Source organism: Tachyglossus aculeatus, chromosome 4 (assembly GCF_015852505.1).
Source record: "Tachyglossus aculeatus isolate mTacAcu1 chromosome 4, mTacAcu1.pri, whole genome shotgun sequence".
NCBI classification, from domain to species: domain Eukaryota; kingdom Metazoa; phylum Chordata; class Mammalia; order Monotremata; family Tachyglossidae; genus Tachyglossus; species Tachyglossus aculeatus.
In genome coordinates this window covers 7,679,978-7,701,948 of record NC_052069.1, presented here as the reverse complement: position 1 = coordinate 7,701,948, position 21,971 = coordinate 7,679,978, and the positions used below count along the sequence as shown (strand labels likewise).

The following is a 21,971-nucleotide window of genomic DNA, read 5'->3' as shown; positions in this document are numbered from 1 at the left end:
CCCATATTACCTCCTTCCGTTCCCCACAGCACCTCTATATATGTATATATGTTAGTACATATTTATTGCTCTATTTATTTATTTATTTATTTATTTTATTTGTACAGATCTATTCTATTTATTTTATTTTGTTAGTATGTTTGGTTTTGTTCTCTGTCTCCCCCTTTTAGACTGTGAGCCCACTGTTGGGTAGGGACTGTCTCTATATGTTGCCAATTTGTACTTCCCAAGCGCTTAGTACAGTGCTCTGCACATAGTAAGCGCTCAATAAATACGATTGATGATGATGATGACTCTTCCACCTATCTACTGTGTGACTTTGGGTGAGTCACAACACTTCTCTGGGCCTCAGTTTCCTCAGCTATAAAATGGGGGTGAAGGCTGTGAGCCCCACGGGGGACAGGGACTGTGTCCACCCCAACGTTTAGTACAGTGCCCGGCACCTAGTAAGCGCTCAATAAATACGACTGAGTGACCGCCAGGCTCCGACTAGCTGAGGAGAACGCGCGCCTATTTCTATTTAATTTTATTTGTACATATTTATTCTATTTATTTTATTTTGTTAATATGTTTTGTTTTGTTGTCTGTCTCCCCCTTCTAGACTGTGAGCCCGTTGTTGGGTGGGGACCGTCTCTATACGTTGCCGACTTGTACTTCCCAAGCGCTTAGTACAGTGCTCTGCACACAGTAAGCGCTCAATAAATACGACTGAATGAATGAATAGCGCTTGGCACGTAGTAAGCGCTTACCAAATACCATTATTATTATTACCAGGCCCAATCACCCAGCAGACTACCTGAGCTGCCCAGGGCGCATGCGCAGAGCCGGCGCGTGGCCAAAGAAGGAGGGGCAGTGGCTCAGGGCGCATGCGCATCCCCGAGAAGGAGGGGGGAATCGCGGCCCAGACGCATGCGCACCCCCGAGTAAGGGGGGAAGCCGCAGCCCAGACGCATGCGCACCCCCGAGAAGGGGGGGAATCTCGGCCCAGGGCGCATGCGCACCGCCGGCGCGCGATCGAGGAAGGCTGCGGCCCAGCGCGCACGCGCGCCGCCGATAAAAGGGGTGGGAAATGCGGCCCAGACGCATGCGCACCCCCCAGAAGGGGTGGGGGAAGCCGGGACCCAGACGCACGCGCACCCCCGAGAAGGGGGGAAGCCGCGGCCCAGGGCGCATGCGCACCCCCGGCCCGCGGTCGAGGAAGGGGAAGGCTGCGGCCCAGGGCGCATGCGCACAGCCTGCGCGCGGTCGACGAGAGGAGGGCTGAGAGCCAGCACGCATGCGCACAGCCGGCGAGCGGTCGACGAAAGGGAGGCGGCCGCCCAGGCTGAGGGACGAGGGCGACGGGCCCCGCGCCACCATTGCACCCAGCGGGCCGGACCCCCGGGAGGGAGGAGGAGGAGGAGATGAAGAAGGTCTTACCGGACAGAGAGGGCCACCGCCGGCACAGCCCGCCGCACCAGCACCATGCACTGGCTCGCCATGACGGGACGGGACGGCTCCGCTTCCCCCCCCCACCCACCTCGCCACCGCGCCTGCGCGACGCGCGTCAGCCAGCGGGCCGCCCCGCCCCGCCCCACCGCGCCTGCGCCAATCCCAGGACGGGGAGCGCAGCGCCGGCCAATAGGAACAGGGGAGGAGGGGGGACGTGTGCAAAAGGGCAAGGGCGGGGGGGGAGGGGCTGCTGAGGGGAGCCTGGACTTCCGGTGGAGGGGCTGCTGAGGGGCCGGATGATCATCATTCATTCATCTATTCATTCATTCATTCATTCAGTCGTATTTATTGAGCGCTTACTGTGTGCGGAGCACTGGACTAAGCGCTTGGGAAGTACAAGTCATTCATCATCATCAATCGTATTTATTGAGCGCTTACTATGTGCAGAGCACTGTACTAAGCGCTTGGGAAATACAAGTTGGCAACATACAGAGACGGTCCCTACCCAACAACGGGCTCACAGTCTAGAAGGGGGAGACAGAGAACAAAACCAAACATACCAACAAAATAAAATAAATAGAATAGATATGTACAAGTAAAATAAATAAATAAATAAAGAGTAATAAATGTGTACAAACATATATACATATTTATTGAGTGCTTAGTGTGTGCAGAGCCCTGGACTAAGCGCTTGGGAAGTACAAGTCATTCGTTCAGTCGTATTTATTGAGCGCTTACTGTGTGCGGAGCACTGGACTAAGCGCTTGGGAAGTACAAGTCATTCATTCATTCAGTCGTATTTATTGAGCGCTTACTGTGTGCAGAGCACTGGACTAAGCGCTTGGGAAGTACAAGTCATTCATTCATTCCTTCAATCGTATTTATTGAGCGGTTACTGTGTGCAGAGCACTGGACTAAGCGCTTGGGAAGTACAAGTCATTCATTCATTCAGTCATTTATTGAGTGCTTACTGTGTGCAGAGCACTGGACTAAGCGCTTGGGAAGTACAAGTCATTCATTCATTCAGTCATATTTATTGAGTGCTTACTGTGTGCAGAGCACTGGACTAAGCACTTGGCAAGTACAAGTCATTCATTCAGTCGTATTTATTGAGCGCCTACTGTGTGTGGAGCCCTGTACTAAGCGCTTGGGAAGTACAAGTCATTCATTCAGTCGTATTTATTGAGCGCCTACTGTGTGTGGAGCCCTGTACTAAGCGCTTGGGAAGTACAAGTCATTCATTCCTTCAATCGTATTTATTGAGCACTTACAGTGTGCAGAGCACTGGACTAAGCGCTTGGGAAGTACAAGTCATTCATTCATTCCTTCAATCGTATTTATTGAGCGCTTACTGTGTGCAGAGCACTGGACTAAGCGCTTGGGAAGTACAAGTCATTCATTCCTTCAATCATATTTATTGAGCGCTTATCATTCATTCCTTCAATCGTATTTATTGAGCGCTTACTGTGTGTAGAGCACTGGACTAAGCGCTTGGGAAGTACAAGTCATGAATTCATTGTCATATTTATTGAGTGCTTACTGTGTGCAGAGCACTGGACTAAGCGCTTGGGAAGTACAAGTTGGCAACATATAGAGACGGTCCCTACCCAACAGCGGGCTCACAATCTAGAAGGGGGAGACAGACAACAAAACAACACATATTAACAAAATAAAATAAATAGAATTAATATGTACAAATGAAATAAATAAATGAGTAATAAATACAAACATATATACATATATACAGGTGCTGTGGGGAGGGGAAGGAGGTAAGGTGGGGGGGATTGGGGAGGGGGAGGAGGGGGAGAGGAAGGAGGGGGCTCAGTGTGGGAAGGCCTCCTGGAGGAGGTGAGCTCTCAGTAGGGCCTTGAAGGGAGGAAGAGAGCTAGCTTTGTAATAATAATGGTATTTGTTAAGCACTTACTATGTGCCAAGCGCTGTTCTAAGCGCACGGGAGGTTACAAGGTGATTGGGTTGTCCCGGGGGGGCTCACAGTCTTCATCCCCATTTTACAGATGAGGGAACTGAGGCCCAGAGAAGTGAAGCGACTTGCCCAAAGTCACACAGCTGACAAGTGGCAGAGGCGGGATTAGAACCCACGACCTCCGACTCCCAAGCCCGGGCTCTTGCCACTAAGCCACGCTGCTTCTCTAACAATGGTATTTGTTGAGAGTTTACTATGTGCTGAGAACTGTTCTAAGCCCTGGGGTAGATAGAAGGTGATCAGGTTGTTCCATATGGGGCTCACAGTTTCAAACCCCATTTTCCAGATGAGGGACCTGGGGCCCAAAGAATAATAATAATAATGGCATTTATTAAGCGTTTACTACGTGCAAAGCGCTGTTCTAAGCGCTGGGGAGGATACAAGGTGATCAGGTTGTCCCACGAGGGGCTCACAGGCTTCATCCCCATTTTACAGATGAGGTAACTGAGGCCCAGAGAAGTGAAGTGACTTGCCCAAGGTCACACAGCAGACAAGCAGCGTGGCTTAGTGGCAAGAGCCCGGGCTTGGGAGTCGGAGGTCGTGGGTTCTAATCCACAACCTGATCACCCCCCCCCAGTGCTTATAACAGTGCTTTGCACACAGTAAGTGCTTATTAAATGCCATCATTATTATTATTATAAGTGGCAGAGGCGGGATTAGAACCCATGACCTCTGACTCCCAAGCCCGGGCTCTTGCCACTAAGCCATGCTGCTTCTCTAATGATGGTATTTGTTAAGCGCTTACTATGTGCCAAGCCCTGTTCTAAGCGCTGGGGGGGGTACAAGGTGATCAGGTTGTCCCACGGGGGGCTCACAGGCTTCATCCCCATTTGACAGATGAGGGAACGGAGGCACAGAGAAACTAAGTGACTTGTCCAGAGTCACACAGCTGATGCAAGAGTGGCTCAGTGGAAAGAGCCCGGGCTTGGGAGTCAGAGGTTATGGGTTCTAATCCCGACTCCACCACATGTCTGCTTTGTGACCTTGGGCAAGTCACTTAACTTCTATGGGCCTCAGTGACCTCATGTGGAAAATGGGGATGAAGACTGTGAGCCCCCCATAGGACAACCTGATCACCTTGTATCCCCCCAGCGCTTAGAACTGTGCTTTGCACATAGTAAGCGCTTAACAAATGCCATCATTATTAAGTGGCAGAGTCAGGATTAGCACCCATGACCTTCTGACACCCAAGCCCCTGCTCTTGCCACAAAGCCATGCTGCTTCTCTAATGATGGTATTTGTTAAGCGCTTCCTATGTGCCAAGCACTGTTCTAAACCCTGGGGTAGATACAGCGTGATCAGGTTGTCCCACGTGGGGCTCACAGTCTTCAGCCCCATTTTACAGATGAGGGAACTGAGGCCCAGAGAATAGTAATAATAATAATGGCATTTATTAAGCACTTACTACATGCAAAGCACTGTTCTAAGCACTGGGGAGGTTGCAAGGTGATCAGGTTGTCCCGGGGCGGCTCACAGTCTTAATCCCCATTTTCAGATGAGGGAACTGAGGCCCAGAGAAGTGAAGTGACTTGCCCAAGGTCACACAGCAGACAAGTGGTAGAGGCGGGATTAGAACCCACGACCTCCGACTCCCAAGCCCGGACTCTTGCCACTAAGCCACGCTGCTTCTCTAATGATGGTATTTGTTAAGCGCTTACTATGTGCCAAGAACTGTTCTAAGCCCTGGGGTAGATACAAGGTGATCAGGTTGTCCCACATGGGGCTCCCAGTCTTAATTCCCATTTTACAGATGAGGGAACTGAGGTCCAGAGAAGTGAAGTGACTTGCCCTAAGTCACACAGCTGACAAGTGGCGGAGCCGGGATTCGAACCCACGACCTCTGACTCCCAAGCCCGGGCTCTTTCCACTGAGCCACGGTGCACAGTCAATAGGGAGCCAGTGCGGGGTGATGGGCGGAGAGGGCGAGGGGAATCGGAGCCCGGCCCTGCTACTTGTCTGATGAGTGACCTTGGGCAAGTCATTACACTTCTCTGGGCCTCAGTGCCCTCATCTGGAAAATGGGGATTCATGCTGTGAGCCCCACATGAGACAGAGACTGTCCAACCTGAGTAACTCGAATCTACCTCAGTGCTTAGAACAGTGTTTGGTACATAGTAATAGTAATAATAATAATAATGATGGCATTTGTTAAGCGCTTACTATGTGCAAAGCACTGTTCTAAGTGCTGGGGAGGTGACAAGGTGATCAGGTTGTCCCCCAGGGGGCTCACAGTTTTAATCCCCATTTTACAGATGAGGGAACTGAGGCACAGAGAAGTGAAGTCACTTGCCCAAAGTCACACAGCTGACAGTTGGCGGAGCTGGGATTTGAACCCATGACCTCTGACTCTAAAGCCCGTACTCTTTCCACTGAGCCATGCTGCTTCTCTTTAATATGCCTTTATAGTATGCCTTTAACAAATACTACTACTATTATTATTATTATTTTCTGGGCCTCAGTTACTTCATCTGAAAAATGGGGATAAAGACTGTGAGCCTCATGTGGGATAGGGACTGTGTCCAACCTGATCATTTTCTCTTCATGTATAAGGCCTTTTTTAAATTACGGTGTATGAGTATAATGAATTAAATGTACCATGCACCTGTATTACTTGTTTTGTTGTCTGTCGTCTCCCGCTTCTAGACTGTTAGCCCATCGTTGGGTAGGGACCATCTTTATATGTTGCCGATTTGTACTTCCCAAGCGCTTAGTACAGTGCTCTGCACACAGTAAGCGCTCAATAAATGCGATTGAGTGAATGAATGAATGACCTTGTATCTATCCCAGTGCTTGGCAAAGAGTAAGCCCTTAACAAATCTTCTTCTCTGTGCCTCAGTTTCCTCATCTGTAAAATGAGGAGAAAGACTGTGTCCAACCTGATTAACTTGTATCTACCCCAGCTTAGAACAGTGTTTGCCACCTAGTTAGCCCTTAACTCTTTTAACAAATACTATTATTTTTATTATCATTATTATTCTCCGTGCCTCAGTTACTTCGTCTCAAATGGGGATGAAGACTGGGAGCCCCGTCAGGGTCTGTGTCCAACCTGATTTACTTTTATCCACCTCACTGCTTAGAACAGTGCTTGGCACGTAATAATAATGACGGTATTTGTACTTCCCAAGTGCTTAGTACAGTGCTCTGCACACAGTAAGCGCTCAATAAATACGATTGATTGATTGATTGATTAAGCGCTTACTATATGCCAAGCACTGTTCTAAGCACTAAGGCGGATACAAGGTGATCAGGTTGTCCCACGGGGGGCTCACAGTCTTCATCCCCATTTTACAGGTGTTGTAACTGAGGCCCAGAGAAGTGAAGTGACTTGCCCATAGTCACACAGCTGGCAAGCGGCGGAGCCGGGATTAGAACCCACCACCTCTGAATCCCAAGCCCCGGATCTTTGCTGCTTACTAAGCACATAATAAATGCTTAACAAATACCACTGATAATAAAAAAAAGTGGAGAAAGAGATGGGAAGCCTAGGAAGAAGGATGTTATCACTCTAAAACACAACCTTCAACATTAAAAACAACCTTTCATCTTTAATTTTTCTCCTCAGAGCTTGCCTGGTTTTTGCATCTGATAGGAGACCACAGGCTTCCCAGAAATTCCGTGAGAAAGATAGGGAATTGCAAGTTTAGTGGTAGCAGTGTTAACTAATCATTCTGTAATTTATTTGTTTATTCGTTTATATCAACGTATGTCTCCCGCTCCAGACTTTTAACTTACTCGCTGTGGACAGGGAATGTGTCTGGTGTAATAGTGTACTCTCCCAAGCGTTTAGTACAGTGTTGGGTAGGGACTGTCTCTATATGTTGCCAACTTGTACTTCCCAAGCGCTTAGTACAGTGCTCTGAACACAGTAAGCGCTCAATAAATACGATTGATGATGATGATGATACAGTGCTTTGCATGCAGTAAGCACTCAATAAATACGATTCATAATAAGAATTCAGTGGTATTTATCGAGTGCTGGTAGACATATACCCGGGCCTCTAGACTGTAAACTCACTGTGGGCAGGGATCCTGTCTCCCAACTCTGTTGTATTTTACTCTCCCAAGCCCTTAGTACAGTGCTCTGCATGCAAGTGCTCAATAAATATTACTAAGAGCCCGTTGTTGGGTAGAGATTGTCTCTATCTGTTGCCGAAGCGCTTAGTACAGTACTCTGCACACAGTAAGCGCTCAATAAATACGATTGAATGAACGAATGAATCATTACCTCCTTCCCTTCCCCACAGCACCTGTATATATGTATAAATGTTTGTACATATTTATTACTCTATTTATTTTGCTTGTACATATCTATTCTATTTATTTTATTTTGTTAGTATGTTTGGTTTTGTTCTCTGTCTCCCCCTTTTAGACTGTGAGCCCACTATTGGGTAGGGACCGTCTCTATATGTTGCCAACTTGTACTTCCCAAGCGCTTAGTACAGTGCTCTGCACACAGTAAGCACTCAATAAATATGAATGATGATGATGATGATCATTCATTATTCGTTATTACCATCAGTATTATTAGTAGTAGCAGTAGTTACACCATCTAGAAAATGGAGATTAAGACTGAGAGCCCCACGTGGGACAGGGACTGTGTCCAACCTTTCATACATTCATTCATTCATTCATTCATTCAATCGTATTTATTGAGCGCTTACTGTGTGCAGAGCACTGTACTAAGCGCTTGGGAAGTACAAATCGGCAACATCTAGAGACGTTAGTTAAAAGTCTAGAGCGGGAGACATACGTTAATATAAACGAATAAACAAATAAATTACAGAATGATTAGTTAACACTGCTACCACTAAACTTGCAATTCCCTATCAATCTTTCTCACGGAATTTCTGGGGAGCCTGTGGTCTCCTATCAGATGCAAAAACCAGGCAATGGGCTCACGGTCTAGAAGGGGGAGACAGACAGCAAAACAGAACAAGTAGACAGGTGTCAATGCTATCAGAATAAATAGAATTATAGCTATATGCACATCGTTAATAAAATAGAGTAGTAAATGTGTACAAATATACCCAAGTGCTGTGGGGAGGGGAAGTGGGTAGAGTAGAAAGAGGGAGTAGGGGCAGTGGGGAGGGGAGAAGGAGCAGGGGAGAAAGGGGGCTCAGTCTGGGGAGGCCTCCTGGAGGAGGTGAGCTCTCAGTAGGGCTTTGAAGGGAGGAAGAGAGCTAGTTTGGCAAGTGTATGGAGGGAGGGCATTTCAGGCCAGGGGGAGGACGGGGGCCGGGGGTCGACGGTGGGACAGGGGAGAACGAGGCCCAGTGAGGAGGCGAGTGGAGGCAGAGGAGCGGAGGGTGCAGGCTGGGATGGAGAAGGAGAGAAGGGAGGGGAGGGAGGAGGGGGCCAGGGGATGGACAGCCTTGAAGCCCAGGGTGAGGAGTTTTTACTTCATGCGAAGGTTGACAGGCAACCACTGGAGATTTTTGAGGAGGGGAGTGACAGGCCCAGAGCGTTTCTGTACAAAGATAATCCAGGCAGCTGAGAGAAGTATAGACTGAAGAGGGGAGAGACAGGAGGATGGGAGATCAGAGAGGAGGCCGATGCAGTCATCTAGTCGGGAGAGGATGAGAGATTGAACCAGCAGGGTAGCGGTTTGGATGGAGAGGAGAGGGCGGATCTTGGAAGGTTGCGGGCTTGTGAGACAGGATTCAACCTGATTAGCTTGGAACTACCACAGCACTTAGAACAGTGCCTGGCACATAGTAAGTGCTTATTTATTACTTCTACATATCTATTCTATTTATTTTATTTTGTTAATATGTTTGGTTTTGTTCTCTGTCTCCTCCTTCTAGACTGTGAGCCCACTGTTGGGTAGGGACTGTCTCTATATGTTGCCAACTTGTACTTCCCAAGCGCTTAGTACAGTGCTCTGCACACAGTAAGAGCTCAATAAATACGATTGATTGATTGATTAACAAATACCATAAAAAAAGTATGTCCACCTGGGCTAAACTTAGCACATTTCACCTGGGGCTCCCTTAACTCTCCTCTTCTTGTTTGGGAGTTATTCCATCCCCTTCCCTGGCAGCATGAACATGGGCACTGTTTCCAGGCTGGGGGTCTCAGGGGTAGGAGTCATGGGCAGAGGGGGGCTAGGCATGAAGAAATTCATGAGTGGACCTAAAGGTGTCTGGTGCCCTCTGGAAGTGGACAAACTAGAAATCTGTCTTGTCTGGAACCGGATAGCTGGCCATCCTAGACAGGGGACAACGCTGGAAGGGAAAGAAAAGCAGGAGGAAATAGGGTAGGGAAATACAAAGAGGAATGGGGAAATAAAAAAGATGAAGATCGGGGGGGACAGGGAAAGAGAACGAAAAAGGCGGGAAGGGGGCAGAGAAAGAGAAAAAGATGGTTGGAATAGAGAGGAAGAAAAGGACAGGAGACAGAGAAAGAGATGAAAAGACTGGGGGACAGAGAAAAAGAAAGAAGATAGGAGGCAAGGAAAGAGAAAGAAAAAGATGAGGGGCAGAGAGAGAAAGAAAAAGACAAGTGGGACAGAGAAAGAGAAAGAAAAATACTGGGGAAAGAGAAAGAAAAAGGGGGTACAGGGAAAGAAGGGAAAAGGGAAAGAGAAAGATGGGGGACAGAGAAATAAAAAGACAACGGGGACAGAAAGAGAAAGAAAAAGATGGGGGTACGGGAAAAGAGAAAAAGATGGGTTACAGGGAAAAAGAAAGGGGAAAAGAAAAATGGGGGGCAGAGAGAAAGAAAAAGACAAGTGGGACAGAAAGAAAGAAAAGGATGGGGGAAAGGAAAAGAGAAAGAAAAAACAGGACAGAGAAAGGAAAATACAGGGAACAGGGAAAGAAAAAAAGGGGACAGAGGAAGAGAAAGAAAAAGACGGAACCGGGAAAGAGAAAGAAAAAGATGGGTGACAGAGAGAGAGAGAGAAAAAGACAAATGGGACAAAGAGAAAGAAAAAGATGGGACAGGAAAAGAGAAAGAAAAAGACTGACAGAAAGAGAAAGAAAAAACAGGAGACAGAGGGGACAGGGAAAGAAAAAAAACTTCAGGGGTGGTCAGGGAAAGAAAGAAAATGATGGGGGACTGGAAAAGACAGAAAAATAAAGAGGACAGAAAGAAAGAGGGGACAGAAGAAGAAAGAAAAAGATGGGTGACAGAGAGAAAAAGACAAATAGGACAAAGAGAAAGAAAAAGATGGGACAGGAAAAGAGAAAGAAAAAGACTGACAGAAAGAGAAAGAAAAAACAGGAGACGGGACAGGGAAAGAAAGAAAACTTCAGGGGTGGTCAGGGAAAGAAAGAAAATGATGGGGGACTGGAAAAGACAGAAAAATAAAGAGGACAGAAAGAAAGAGGGGACAGAAGAAGAAAGAAAAAGATAGGGTCTGAGAAAGAAAAAAAGAGGGACAGAAAAAGAGACAGAAAAAGATCAAAGGGCAGGGAAAGAAAAACCAGGAACAGGGGAGAGGACAGGAGGTGTTCTCTTCATTGAAACACTGCCATCGTTCCTGCCATATGCATGTTGTCTACAGCCTTGCTGTGGTCCTCGACTCCTCGCTGCCCCTTTTACCAGTGCTGCATTTGACAATTGGGGAAGCCGAGGCATAAATAATCAATCAGTCATACTTATTGAGCGCTTACTGTGTGCAGGGCACTGTACGAAGCACTTGGAAGAGTAAAACACAACAATATAACAGACACATTCCTGCCCACAATGAGCTTACAGTCTAGACGGGCATTAATATAAATAAGTAAATTACGGATATGGACTGTGGGGCTGGGGATGGTGAGTAAAGGGTGCAAGGTAGGGCCACACAGAAAAGAGTGGGAAAAGAGGAAATGAGGGCTGAGTCAGGGAAGGCCTCTTGGAGGAGATGGGCCTTCGGTAAGGCTTTGAAGTGAGGGAGAGTCATTGTCGGATATGAAGCAGCGTGGTCCAGTGGAAAGAGCTTGGGCTTGGGAGTCAGAGGTCATGGGTTCTAATCCCGGCTCCACCACCACTTTGAGCAAGGCACTTCGCTTCTCTGTGCTTCAGTTTCCTCTTCTGTAAAATGGGGATTAAGACTGTGAGCCCCACGTGGGACAACCTGATTTCCTTGTATTCCCTCCCGCCTGCACCAGCGCTTGGAAAAGTGCTTGGCACATAGTAAGTGCTTAGCAAATACCATCATCATTATTATTATTATTATTATATGAAGAGGGAGGGCGTTCCAGGCCAGAGGCAGGGCTTGGGCGAGGGGTCGGTGCAAGATAGATGAGATCGAGGAAGAGTGAGAAGCCCGATGTTCAACCTATAGTTGACAAATGCAAATTCTTCACTACATTGGAAAAACCACTACCCCAAACAAGCAAAACGAGCTGCAATCGACCAGTGGTATTTATTGAACGCTTACCGTGTGCAGAACATTGTACTAAGCGCTTGGGAGAGTGCAACAACCTAGAGTTGGTAGATGCGATCACTGCCTAGAGCGTGCTTAAAGTCCACAGCCTACTACATAATAATAATAGTAATAATGATAGCATTTATTAAGTGCTTACTATGAGCAAAGCACTGTTCTAAGCGCTGGGGAGGTTACAGGGGGATCAGGTTGTCCTACGGGGGGCTCACAGTCTTAATCTCCATTTTACAGATGAGGAAACTGAGGCCCAGAGAAGTGAAGTGACTTGCCCAAAGGCACACAGCTGGCAATTGGCGGAGTCGGGATTTGAACCCGTGACGTCTGACTCCAAAGCCCGGGCTCTTTCCACTGAGCCACGCTGCTTCTCATCAATCTCGTCCTACATCAATTCATGATCATATTAGCAACTCATTCTTTAACTGCAGTGTGATGTTCTGCTCCGAATTACTTTAATAATGATTAAACGGTAGTCAAGAGGTGTTTATCACAACAGGTTATAGAGTAGATGAAGCGGTGTCTACCTGGAGGACAGTGCTCTGCACACAGTAAGCGCTCAATAAATACGATTGATTGATTGGAGGACAGAGCAGGGGCTTGGGAGTCAGAGGACCCGAGTTCCAAACCCGGCTCCATCACTTGCCTGTTGTGAGACCTTGGGTAAGTCACTTAATCGCTCTCAGTTCCCTCATCTGTAAAATGGGGATGAAGACTGGCTCGGTGGAAAGAGCCCGGGCTTTGGAATCAGAAGTCATGGGTTCAAATCCCGGCTCTGCCAATTGTCAGCTGTGTGACTTTTGACATGCCTGCTGTGTGATCTTGGGCAAGTCACTTCACTTCTCCGTGCCTCAGTTACCTCATCTGTAAAAGGGGGATAAAGGCTGTGAGCCCCACGTGGGACAACCTGATCACCTTGTATCTCCCCCAGTGCTTAGAACAATGCTTTGCACATAGTAAGTGCTTACAAATGCCATCATTATTATTATTATTATTTGGGCAAGTCACTTAACTTCTCTGTGCCTCAGTCATCTCATCTGTAAAAGGGGGATTAAGACTGTGAGCCCCACGTGGGACAGCCTGATCACCTTGTATCCCCCAGTGCTTAGAACAGTGCTTTGCACATAGTAAGCGCTTAACAAATACCATCATCATCATCAAGACTGTGAGCCCCAAATGGGACATGGACTGCGTCCAACCCAATTAGCTGGTATCTACCTATCCCCGCGTTTAATCATTATTAATATTAATCATATTTATTGAGCGCTTACTGTGTGCCAAGCACTGTACTAAGCACTTGGGAGCTTACAATATAACATCAGACACTTTCATTCATTCATTCAATCGTATTCATTGAGCACTTACTGCGTGCAGAGCATTGTACTAAGTGCTTGGAACGTACAATTCAGCAACAAATGGCGACAATCCCTAAGCACTTAGCAAATAACATAAAAAAAATTCTATTTTCCAGTCAGTTTCGGATGGCGGTGAAAATATTTAAAACAAAGTGGACTTTTTTTCAGACTTTAGGACGTGAATGCCAATTTTCTTTTTAATTACGTGGGGACAGAATCGGGTTCTAGAAGTGGGGGGAACGGTTTAAAGGCGGAATCGTTTCTAGAAAGGAAATCTCTGGGATTTTATCCCTGAAGAGCAAGAACTGCGTGCCATCTAGTGGGAATATAATGTTCTGCTAAAATGTAAATCTGGTATGTTTGCCTCACTACCTCTAACCCTGCAGTTTGAGAGCTGGAATCAATCAATCAATCATATTTATTGAGCGCTTATCGTCTGCAGGGCGCTGTACTAAGTGCTTGTACAGTATAACTGTATTTGTAGTATAAAAATAACAATACAGGATTCTTTCGAGGCCCTGTAACTGGAAGGAGCACGCTTTAAATCCTTGTTACGAGGATCCATTGGAGGGCAAGTCTGCTGCAGTTAAAAAGCTGGTAGTTGGATCTTCCATCCCCTGGCCCCCTCCTACCTCACCTCCCTTCTGTCCTTCTCCATCCCAGCCCTCACCCTCCGCTCCTCTGCCGCTAATCTCCTCCCCATGCCTCGTTCTCTCCTGTCCCGCCGTCGACCCCCTGCCCATGTCCTCCCCCTGGCCCGGAATGCCCTCCCTCTGCCCATCGGCCAAGCTAGCTCTCTTCCTCCCTTCAAAGCCCTACTGAGAGCTCACCTCCTCCAGGAGGCCTTCCCATACTGAGCCCCCTCCTTCCTCTCCCCCTCTCCATCTCCCCTGCCCTACCTCCTTCCCCTCCCCACAGCACCTGCATATATGTTTGTACAGATTTTTTACTCTATTCATTCTACTTGTACATATTTATTATTCTATTTAGTTTGTCAATGATGTACATCTAGCTTTACTTCTATTTATTCTGATGACACCTGACCACATGTTTTGTTTTGTTGTCTGTCTCCCCCTCCTAGACTGGGAGCCCGTTGTTGGGTCGGGACCGTCTCTATATGTTGCCAACTTGTACTTCCCAAGCACTTAGTATAGTGCTCTGCACACAGTAAGCGCTCAATAAATACGATTGAATGAATGAATTAATTTCCCTGCCCACAATGAGCTTACATCATCATCATCATCAATCGTATTTATTGAGCGCTTACTGTGTGCAGAGCACTGTACTAAGCGCTTGGGAAGAACAAGTTGGCAACATATAGAGACAGTCCCTACCCGACAGTGGGCTCACAGTCTAGGGGAGACAGAAATTGATAGAAATAAATAAATGACAGATATGGACATAAGTGCTGTGGGGCTGAGGGCGGGAGGAGTGAATAAAGGGAGCAAGTCAGGGTGAAGCAGAAGGGAGAGGGAGAAGAGGAAATGAGGGTTTAGTCAGGGAAGGCCTCTTGGAGGAGATGGGCCTTCAATAAGGCTTTGAAGAGGGGGAGAGTCATTCTCTGTGGGATTTGAGGAGGGAGGGCATTCCAGGCCAGAGGTAGGAGGGAAGAGGGATGGAGGGAGGAAGCCGGAGATATCCTTCAAGGCCCTACTGAGAGCTCACCTCCTCCAGGAGGCCTTCCCACATTGAGCCCCTTCCTTCCTCTCCCCCTCCTCCCCCTCTCCATCCCCCCCATCTTACCTACTTCCCTTCCCCACAGCACCTGTATATATGTATATATGTTTGTACATATTTATTACTCTATTTATTTATTTATTTTACTTGTACATATCTATTCTATTTATTTTATTTTGTTAGTATGTTTGGTTTTGTTCTGTGTCTCCCCCTTTTAGACTGTGAGCCCACTGTTGGGCAGGGACTGTCTCTATATGTTGCCAATTTGTACTTCCCAAGCGCTTAGTACAGTGCTCTGCACACAGTAAGCGCTCAATAAATGCGATTGATGATAGATGAGACGGAGGTAGGGTGAGTAGCTTGGCAGTAGAGGAGAGAAGGGTGAGGGTTGGAATAGGAGAGTAGCGAGGCGAGGCAGGAGGTGGCAAGGGGATTGAGGGCTTTAAAGTCAATGGTGAGGAGTTTTTGTTTGATGCCAAGGTGGATGGGCAACAACTGAAATTTCTTGAGGAGGGGGGAAATATTGACGGAACATTTTGGTAGAAAAATGATCCAGGCAGCAGAAGTGAAGTATGGAGGACTGCAGTGGAGAGAGCAGGAGGCTGCGATGTCAGAGAGGAGGCTGATATAGTAATCAAGGCAGGTTAGGACACGTGATTGGATGAGTATGGTAGCAGTCTGGTTAGACAGGAAAGGAAGAATTTTAGTGATGCCGCTGTGAAGGTTGAACGGACAGGATTCAGTGATGGACTGAATATATGGGTTGAATGAGAGAGAGGAATCAAGGATAACACCGAGGTTACAGGCTGATGAGATGGGAAGGATGACTTATTTGTAAAGAACAACTCATTTCTATGGTGTGTACTACTTTTATATCTTGTATCCATTAATGGCAGTAATATTACTTGCCAAATCCAATGGCTCATACTCTATCCTAATCCTCCTCGACCTCTCAGCTGCCTTCAACACTGTGGCCCACCCCCTTCTCCTCAACACGCTATCCGACCTTGGCTTCACAGACTCTGTCCTCTCCTGGTTCTCCTCTTATCTCTCCGGTCATTCATTCTCAGTCTCTTTTGCAGGCTCCTCTTCCCCCTCCCATCCCCTTACTGTGGGGGTTCCCCAAGGTTCAGTTCTTGGTCCCCTTCTGTTCTCGATTTACACTCACTCCCTTGGTGACCTCATTCGCTCCCACGGCTTCAACTATCATCTCTACGCTGATGACACCCAGATCTACATCTCTGCCCCTGCTCTCTCCCTCTCCCTCCAGGCTCGCATCTCCTCCTGCTTTCAGGACATCTCCATCTGGATGTCTGCCCGCCACCTAAAACTCAACATGTCCAAGACTGAACTCCTTGTCTTCCCTCCCAAACCCTGCCCTCTCCTGACTTTCCCATCACTGTTGACGGCACTACCATCCTTCCCATCTCACAAGCCCCCAACCCTGGTGTCATCCTCAACTCCGCTCTCTCGTTCACCCCTCACATCCAAGCCGTCACCAAAACCTGCCGGTCTCAGCTCCGCAACATTGCCAAGATCAACCCTTTCCTCTCCATCCCAACCGCTACCCTGCTCGTTCAAGCTCTCATCCTATCCTGTCTGGACTACTGCACCGGCCTTCTCTCTGATCTCCAATCCTCGTGTCTCTCCCCACTTCAATCCATACTTCACGCCGCTGCCCGGATTGTCTTTGTCCAGAAACGCTCTGGGCATGTTACTCCTCTCCTCAAAAATCTCCAGTGGCTACCAATCAATCTGCGCATCAGGCAGAAACTCCTCACCCTGGGCTTCAAGGCTGTCCATCCCCTCGCCCCCTCCTACCTCACCTCCCTTCTCTCCTTCTCCAGCCCAGCCCGCACCCTCCGCTCCTCTGCCGCTAATCTCCTCACGGTGCCTCGTTCTCGCCTGTCCCGCCATCGACCCCCGGCCCACGTCATCCCCCTGGCCCGGAATGCCCTCCCTCTGCCCATCCGCCAAGCTAGCTCTCTTCCTCCCTTCAAGGCCCTACTGAGAGCTCACCTCCTCCAGGAGGCCTTCCCAGACTGAGCCCCCTCCTTCCTCTCCCCCTCGCCCCCCTCTCCATCCGCACCATCTTACCTCCTTCCCTTCCCCACAGCACCTGTATCTGTGTATATATGTTTGTACATATTTATTACTCTATTTATTTATTTTACTTGTACATATCTATTCTATTTATTTTTTTTCTTAATACGTTTGGTTTTGTTCTTTTTCCCCCTTCTAGACTGTGAGCCCACTGTTGGGTAGGGATTGTCTCTATGTGTTGTCAACTTGTACTTCCCAAGCAGTTAGTACAGTTCTCTGCACACAGTAAGTGCTCAATAAATATGATTGATTGATTGATTGATTACAACCAAAATCACTGAGGACTTCCACTGTGCCCTCCATTTTAAAATCATAAGCTTTTGCTGGGTTGCTGTGAACATATGTTGCCAACTTGTACTTCCCAAGCGCTTAGTCCAGTGCTCTGCACACAGTAAGCGCTCAATAAATGCGATTGAATGAATGATTGAATGAACATGACTGCACTCTTCCTTGATACCACTGAATCCCCACTCCTCACCTCCTCCTCGACCAACCCAGGTTAATTTGCTACATTTTGACAGTTGTTCGGCCTGTACTGGCAGCGTCTTTTGTGGGCAAAAGAAGAAAAAAAACTAAGGTTTTTTTCCTACTGGATCTTGTGAGGTGTTCAATGGGAAAGTAGGTGGAACTGATACAGAATTCAGATAAGGATTGATGTTTCAAGCTATTTTTTTTAAAAATAGTATTTGTTAAGTGCCTACTATGTGCCAGGCACCCAACTAAGTTACTTGTCCAAGATCAATGAATCAAAACTGAACTAGACTCCCAGATTTTTCAGTATTATCCCCTGCTGTCTGTTTTTCGCAGCAGCGCAATAATAATAATGATGGCATTTAGTAAGTGTTTACTATGCGCAAAGCACTGGTCTAAGCGCTGGGGAGGTTACACGGTGATCTGGTTGTCCCACGGGGGGCTTACAGTCTTAATCCCCATTTTACAGATGCGGTAACGGAGGCACAGAGAAGTTTAGTGACTTGCCCAAGGTCATGAATTCCGTCTCCTGCACACCTCAATTGCCAGGTGGCAACAACATTAAGTATGGGTGAGAAAGAAAGCATATCCTTTAGCACATTTATGAAACTACGGCCGGCTCACTACCCAATAAACGAACTAATAAAATGACCTAGGCTAAACTGTTTCAGTTTTTATTATTATTATTATTATTTGTTAAGTGTTTTCTATGTGCCAGACACTGTACTAGGCACTGGGGGAAAATACAAGCTAATCAGGTTGGACGCAGTCCCTGTCCCACATAGGACTCACAGTCCTAATCCACATTTGACAGATGACGTCACTGAGGCACAGAGAAGTGAAGTGAATTGCCCAAGGTCACACAGCAAACAAGTGCCAGAGTCAGGATTAGAAGCCAGATCCTTCTGTCTCCTAGGCCTGTGCTCTACCCACCTGTGAGTTAACCATTTCTCTGATTTCTGGGTTTTTCATACTGAGGGGGAAAGATAAGCATTACTACCCTTGAAATTTCAGCTCAATGAAGGCAGGGGCCACGTTTTTGACGTGGCATAGTTTCCCCCCGGAAAGCCTATTTCTTTTTCATGAGCACATGGAAAATTTGTGCTTTTAAGAATGAGACATCTGTTGCCGGAAAGATGGAGAGGAGATAAAAATCGACTTGCGTCTGATCTTTGGATGGAATTCAGGAACGGAGTTGGGAGAGGAGGCACGGTGATCATCTTCAAAGGCTATTTTCTCAGTTGGGCAGGGGGGAGTACGGAAGCAAAATTCAAAGTTTTAGGGTCAAAGTGACCCTAATAATTAGAAAAAGAGTCCTACAACAGCAGGATAAAATTCAGTAGGAAATAGGGCAAAGTTAATATCTAAAGGAGCCAAAAGGTGAGCACCGTGAATACAGAAGAGGGAAATGAGGTTATCACAAAAGCAGTAGAGAAAGGTAGAGATGCATAGCTAATCATCAGCTGAACGAAGTAACAACATTGGAGAAGCAGCGTGGCACAGGGGAAAGAGCCCGGGCTTTGGAGTCAGAGGTCATGGGTTCGAATCCCGACTCTGCCACATGTCTGCTGTGTGACCTTGGGCAAGTCACTTAACTTCTCTGAGCCTCAGTTACCTCATCTGTAAAATGGGGGCTAAGACTGTGAGCCCCAAGTGGGACAACTTGATCACCTTGTATTCCCCCCCCCGCCAGCGCTTAGAATAGTGCTCTGCACATAGTAAGCGCTTAAAAAATGCCATTATTATTATTATTATTATTAAAGAAGCCAACACGATCCTGGAATTTATTAAATAGAAGAATATACCATGCAAGAACCGAGTCAGTCCTTCATTCATTCATTCAATCGTATTTATTGAGCACTTACTGTGTGCAGTAAGTATATACTGTATATATATATATATATATATATATACTGTGTATATATTTTTACGTTTTTATTACTCTTTTACTTGTACATATCTATTCTATTTATTTTATTTTGTTAGTATGTTTGGTTTTGTTCTCTGTCTCCCCCTTTTAGACTGTGAGCCCACTGCTGGGTAGGGACTGTCTCTATATGTTGCCAACTTGTACTTCCCAAGCACTTAGTACAGTGCTCTGCACACAGTAAGTGCTCAATAAATACGATTGATGATGATGAAGATGCAGAGCACTGTACTGAGCGCTTGGGAAGTAAAAGTTGGCGACATAGAGAGACGGTCCCTACCCAACAACGGGCTCACAGTCTAGAAGATTAGACCGTCTCTATATGTTGCCGACTTGTACTTCCCAAGCGCTTAGTACAGTGCTCTGCACACAGTAAGCACTCAATAAATATGATTGATTGATTGATTAGAAGGGGGAGATGTGTGGGTCTAGTGAAGAATAATACTAATAATTGTGAAATTGGTTAAGCACTGTACCAAGTCCTTTGGGGGATACAAGATAAACAGGTCAGACAGTCCCTATCCCACATGGACTCACCGCCTAAGGGGGATGGAGAACAAGTATTGAATCCCCATTTTACAGATGAGGAGACTGGCCCAGAGACGTTTAGTGGCTTGGTTAAGGTCACACAGCAGTCAAATGGCAGAGCTGGGATGAGAATCCAGATCCCCTGATTTGCAGGCCCGTGTTGCTTCTCTGGGTGACAAGTGACAAAGTAATAATCGGAAAATCAATCAATCAATCAATCATATTTATTGAGCGCTTACTGTGTGCAGAGCACTGTACTAAGCGCTTGGGAAGTACAAGGTACAATAGATGCCTCGGGGCTCAATTTGGTTGTCCAGTGCTCAGGACGAAGAAGTTCATCACCTTCCAGGGGTGGGAGAAACACTGGCACACATGTTAAGGAAAGGTGGTGGTGATTCCAAGTCCTTCCGCCGGCCTGGAATGCCCTACCTCCGCACATCCACCAAACTAGCTCTCTTCCTCCCTTCAAAGCCCTACTGAGAGCTCACCTCCTCCAGGAGGCCTTCCCAGACTCATCCCCTTCCTTCCTCTCCCCCTCCAGTCCCCCGCCTTACCTCCTTCCCCTCCCCACAGCACCTGTATATATGTATATATGTTTGCATGTATTTATTACTCTATTTATTTATTTTATTTGTACATATTTATTCTATTTATTTTATTTTGTTAGTATGTTTTGTTTTGTTCTGTCTCCCCTTTCTAGACTGGGAGCCCATTGTTGGGTAGGGACCGTCTCTATATGTTGCCGACTTGTACTTCCCAAGTGCTTAGTACAGTGCTCTGCACACAGTAAGCGCTCAATAAATACGATTGAATGAATGAATGAATAATAATGGTATTTGTTAAGCGCTTACTATGTGCCAAACACTGTTCTAAGCGCTGGGTGGGGATACAAGATAATCTGGTTGTCATCATCATCAATCGTATTTATTGAGCGCATACTGTGTGCAGAGCACTGTACTAAGCGCTTGGGAAGTACAAGTTGCCAACACATAGAGACAGTCCCTACCCAATAGTGGGCTCACAGTCTTAAAGGGGGAGACAGAGAAATGTGAGCCCCATATGGGGCTCACAGGCTTAGTCCCCATTTACAGATGAGGGAACTGAGGCCCAGAGAAGTTAAGTGCCTTGTCCAAAGTCACACAGCTGACAAGTGGCGGAGCCGGGATTTGAACCCATGACCTCTGACATAGTAAACGCTTAACAAATACTTTAGAAAAAAAGGTCACGGGTGCCATTTTGCACAACTCCCGCAGAGATCATTCAAACTGAGAGACTTCCTCCAGGTAACGGGTAGGGCTTCCCCCGTGCCCTCAGTCTGGCGTTTTCCTCCCAAGTTCCTGTTCGTTCATTCATTCGTTCATTCAGTCGCATTTATTGAACGCTTTCTGTGTGCAGAGCACTGTACTAAGCATTGTGCAACAATAACCGGACACATTCCCTTCCCACAGCGAGTTTTCGCAGAAGAATCATCATCAATCGTATTTATTGAGCGCTTACTATGTGCAGAGCACTGTACTAAGCGCTTGGGAAGTACAAATTGGCAACATATAGAGACAGTCCCTACCCAACAAGAATCGCTGCCAAGTTGGACGGCTAGCCGTCCACACTGATTTTCTCAGCTCACAGGGGCTGCGGCGGTGACCAAACAGGCCCTCAAGGCTGTTTATTGCCCCCTCGTTCTGGGCAGAGCACTGTAGTGAGCGCTTCACCCTGTGGTAACTGGCTGTTTCTTTTCTTTCAAGTGACATTCACCCTACCCCACAGTTTTTATGTCTCGCCTTAAGCCGCCCAGTCGTCTCCGACCCATAGCGACCCCGCGGACACGTCTCTTCCAGAACATCCCCCTCTCCATCTGCCATCTTTTTTTTTTTAATGGCATTTATTAAGCGCTTACCATGTGCAAAGCGCTGTTCTAAGCGCTGGGGGATACAAGGTGATCAGGTTGTCCCACGTGGGGCTCACAGTCTTCATCCCATTTTACAGATGAGGTAACTGAGGCACAGAGAAGTTAAGTGGCTTGCCCAAGGCCCCACAGCTGACAAGTGGCGGAGCCGGAATTCGAACCCATGACCTACACATGTACATATCTATTCTATTTATTTTATTTTGTTAGTATGTTTGGTTTTG

General features: G+C 47.0%; 1 protein-coding gene across 2 annotated transcripts in view; it reads right to left on the bottom strand.

Moving 5' to 3' along the window:
• The window catches only part of GRPEL1 (GrpE like 1, mitochondrial), a 31,307-nt gene extending 29,801 nt beyond the window's left edge, over positions 1-1,506 (bottom strand). For both annotated transcript variants that reach the window (XM_038745363.1, XM_038745364.1), the window contains exon 1: positions 1,420-1,506. In XM_038745363.1, coding sequence (XP_038601291.1) covers positions 1,420-1,481 — 62 coding nt within the window. In that variant the 5' untranslated portion in view covers positions 1,482-1,506. The remainder of the gene's footprint in view (positions 1-1,419) is intronic.
• Between the last annotated feature and the right edge of the window lie 20,465 nt (positions 1,507-21,971).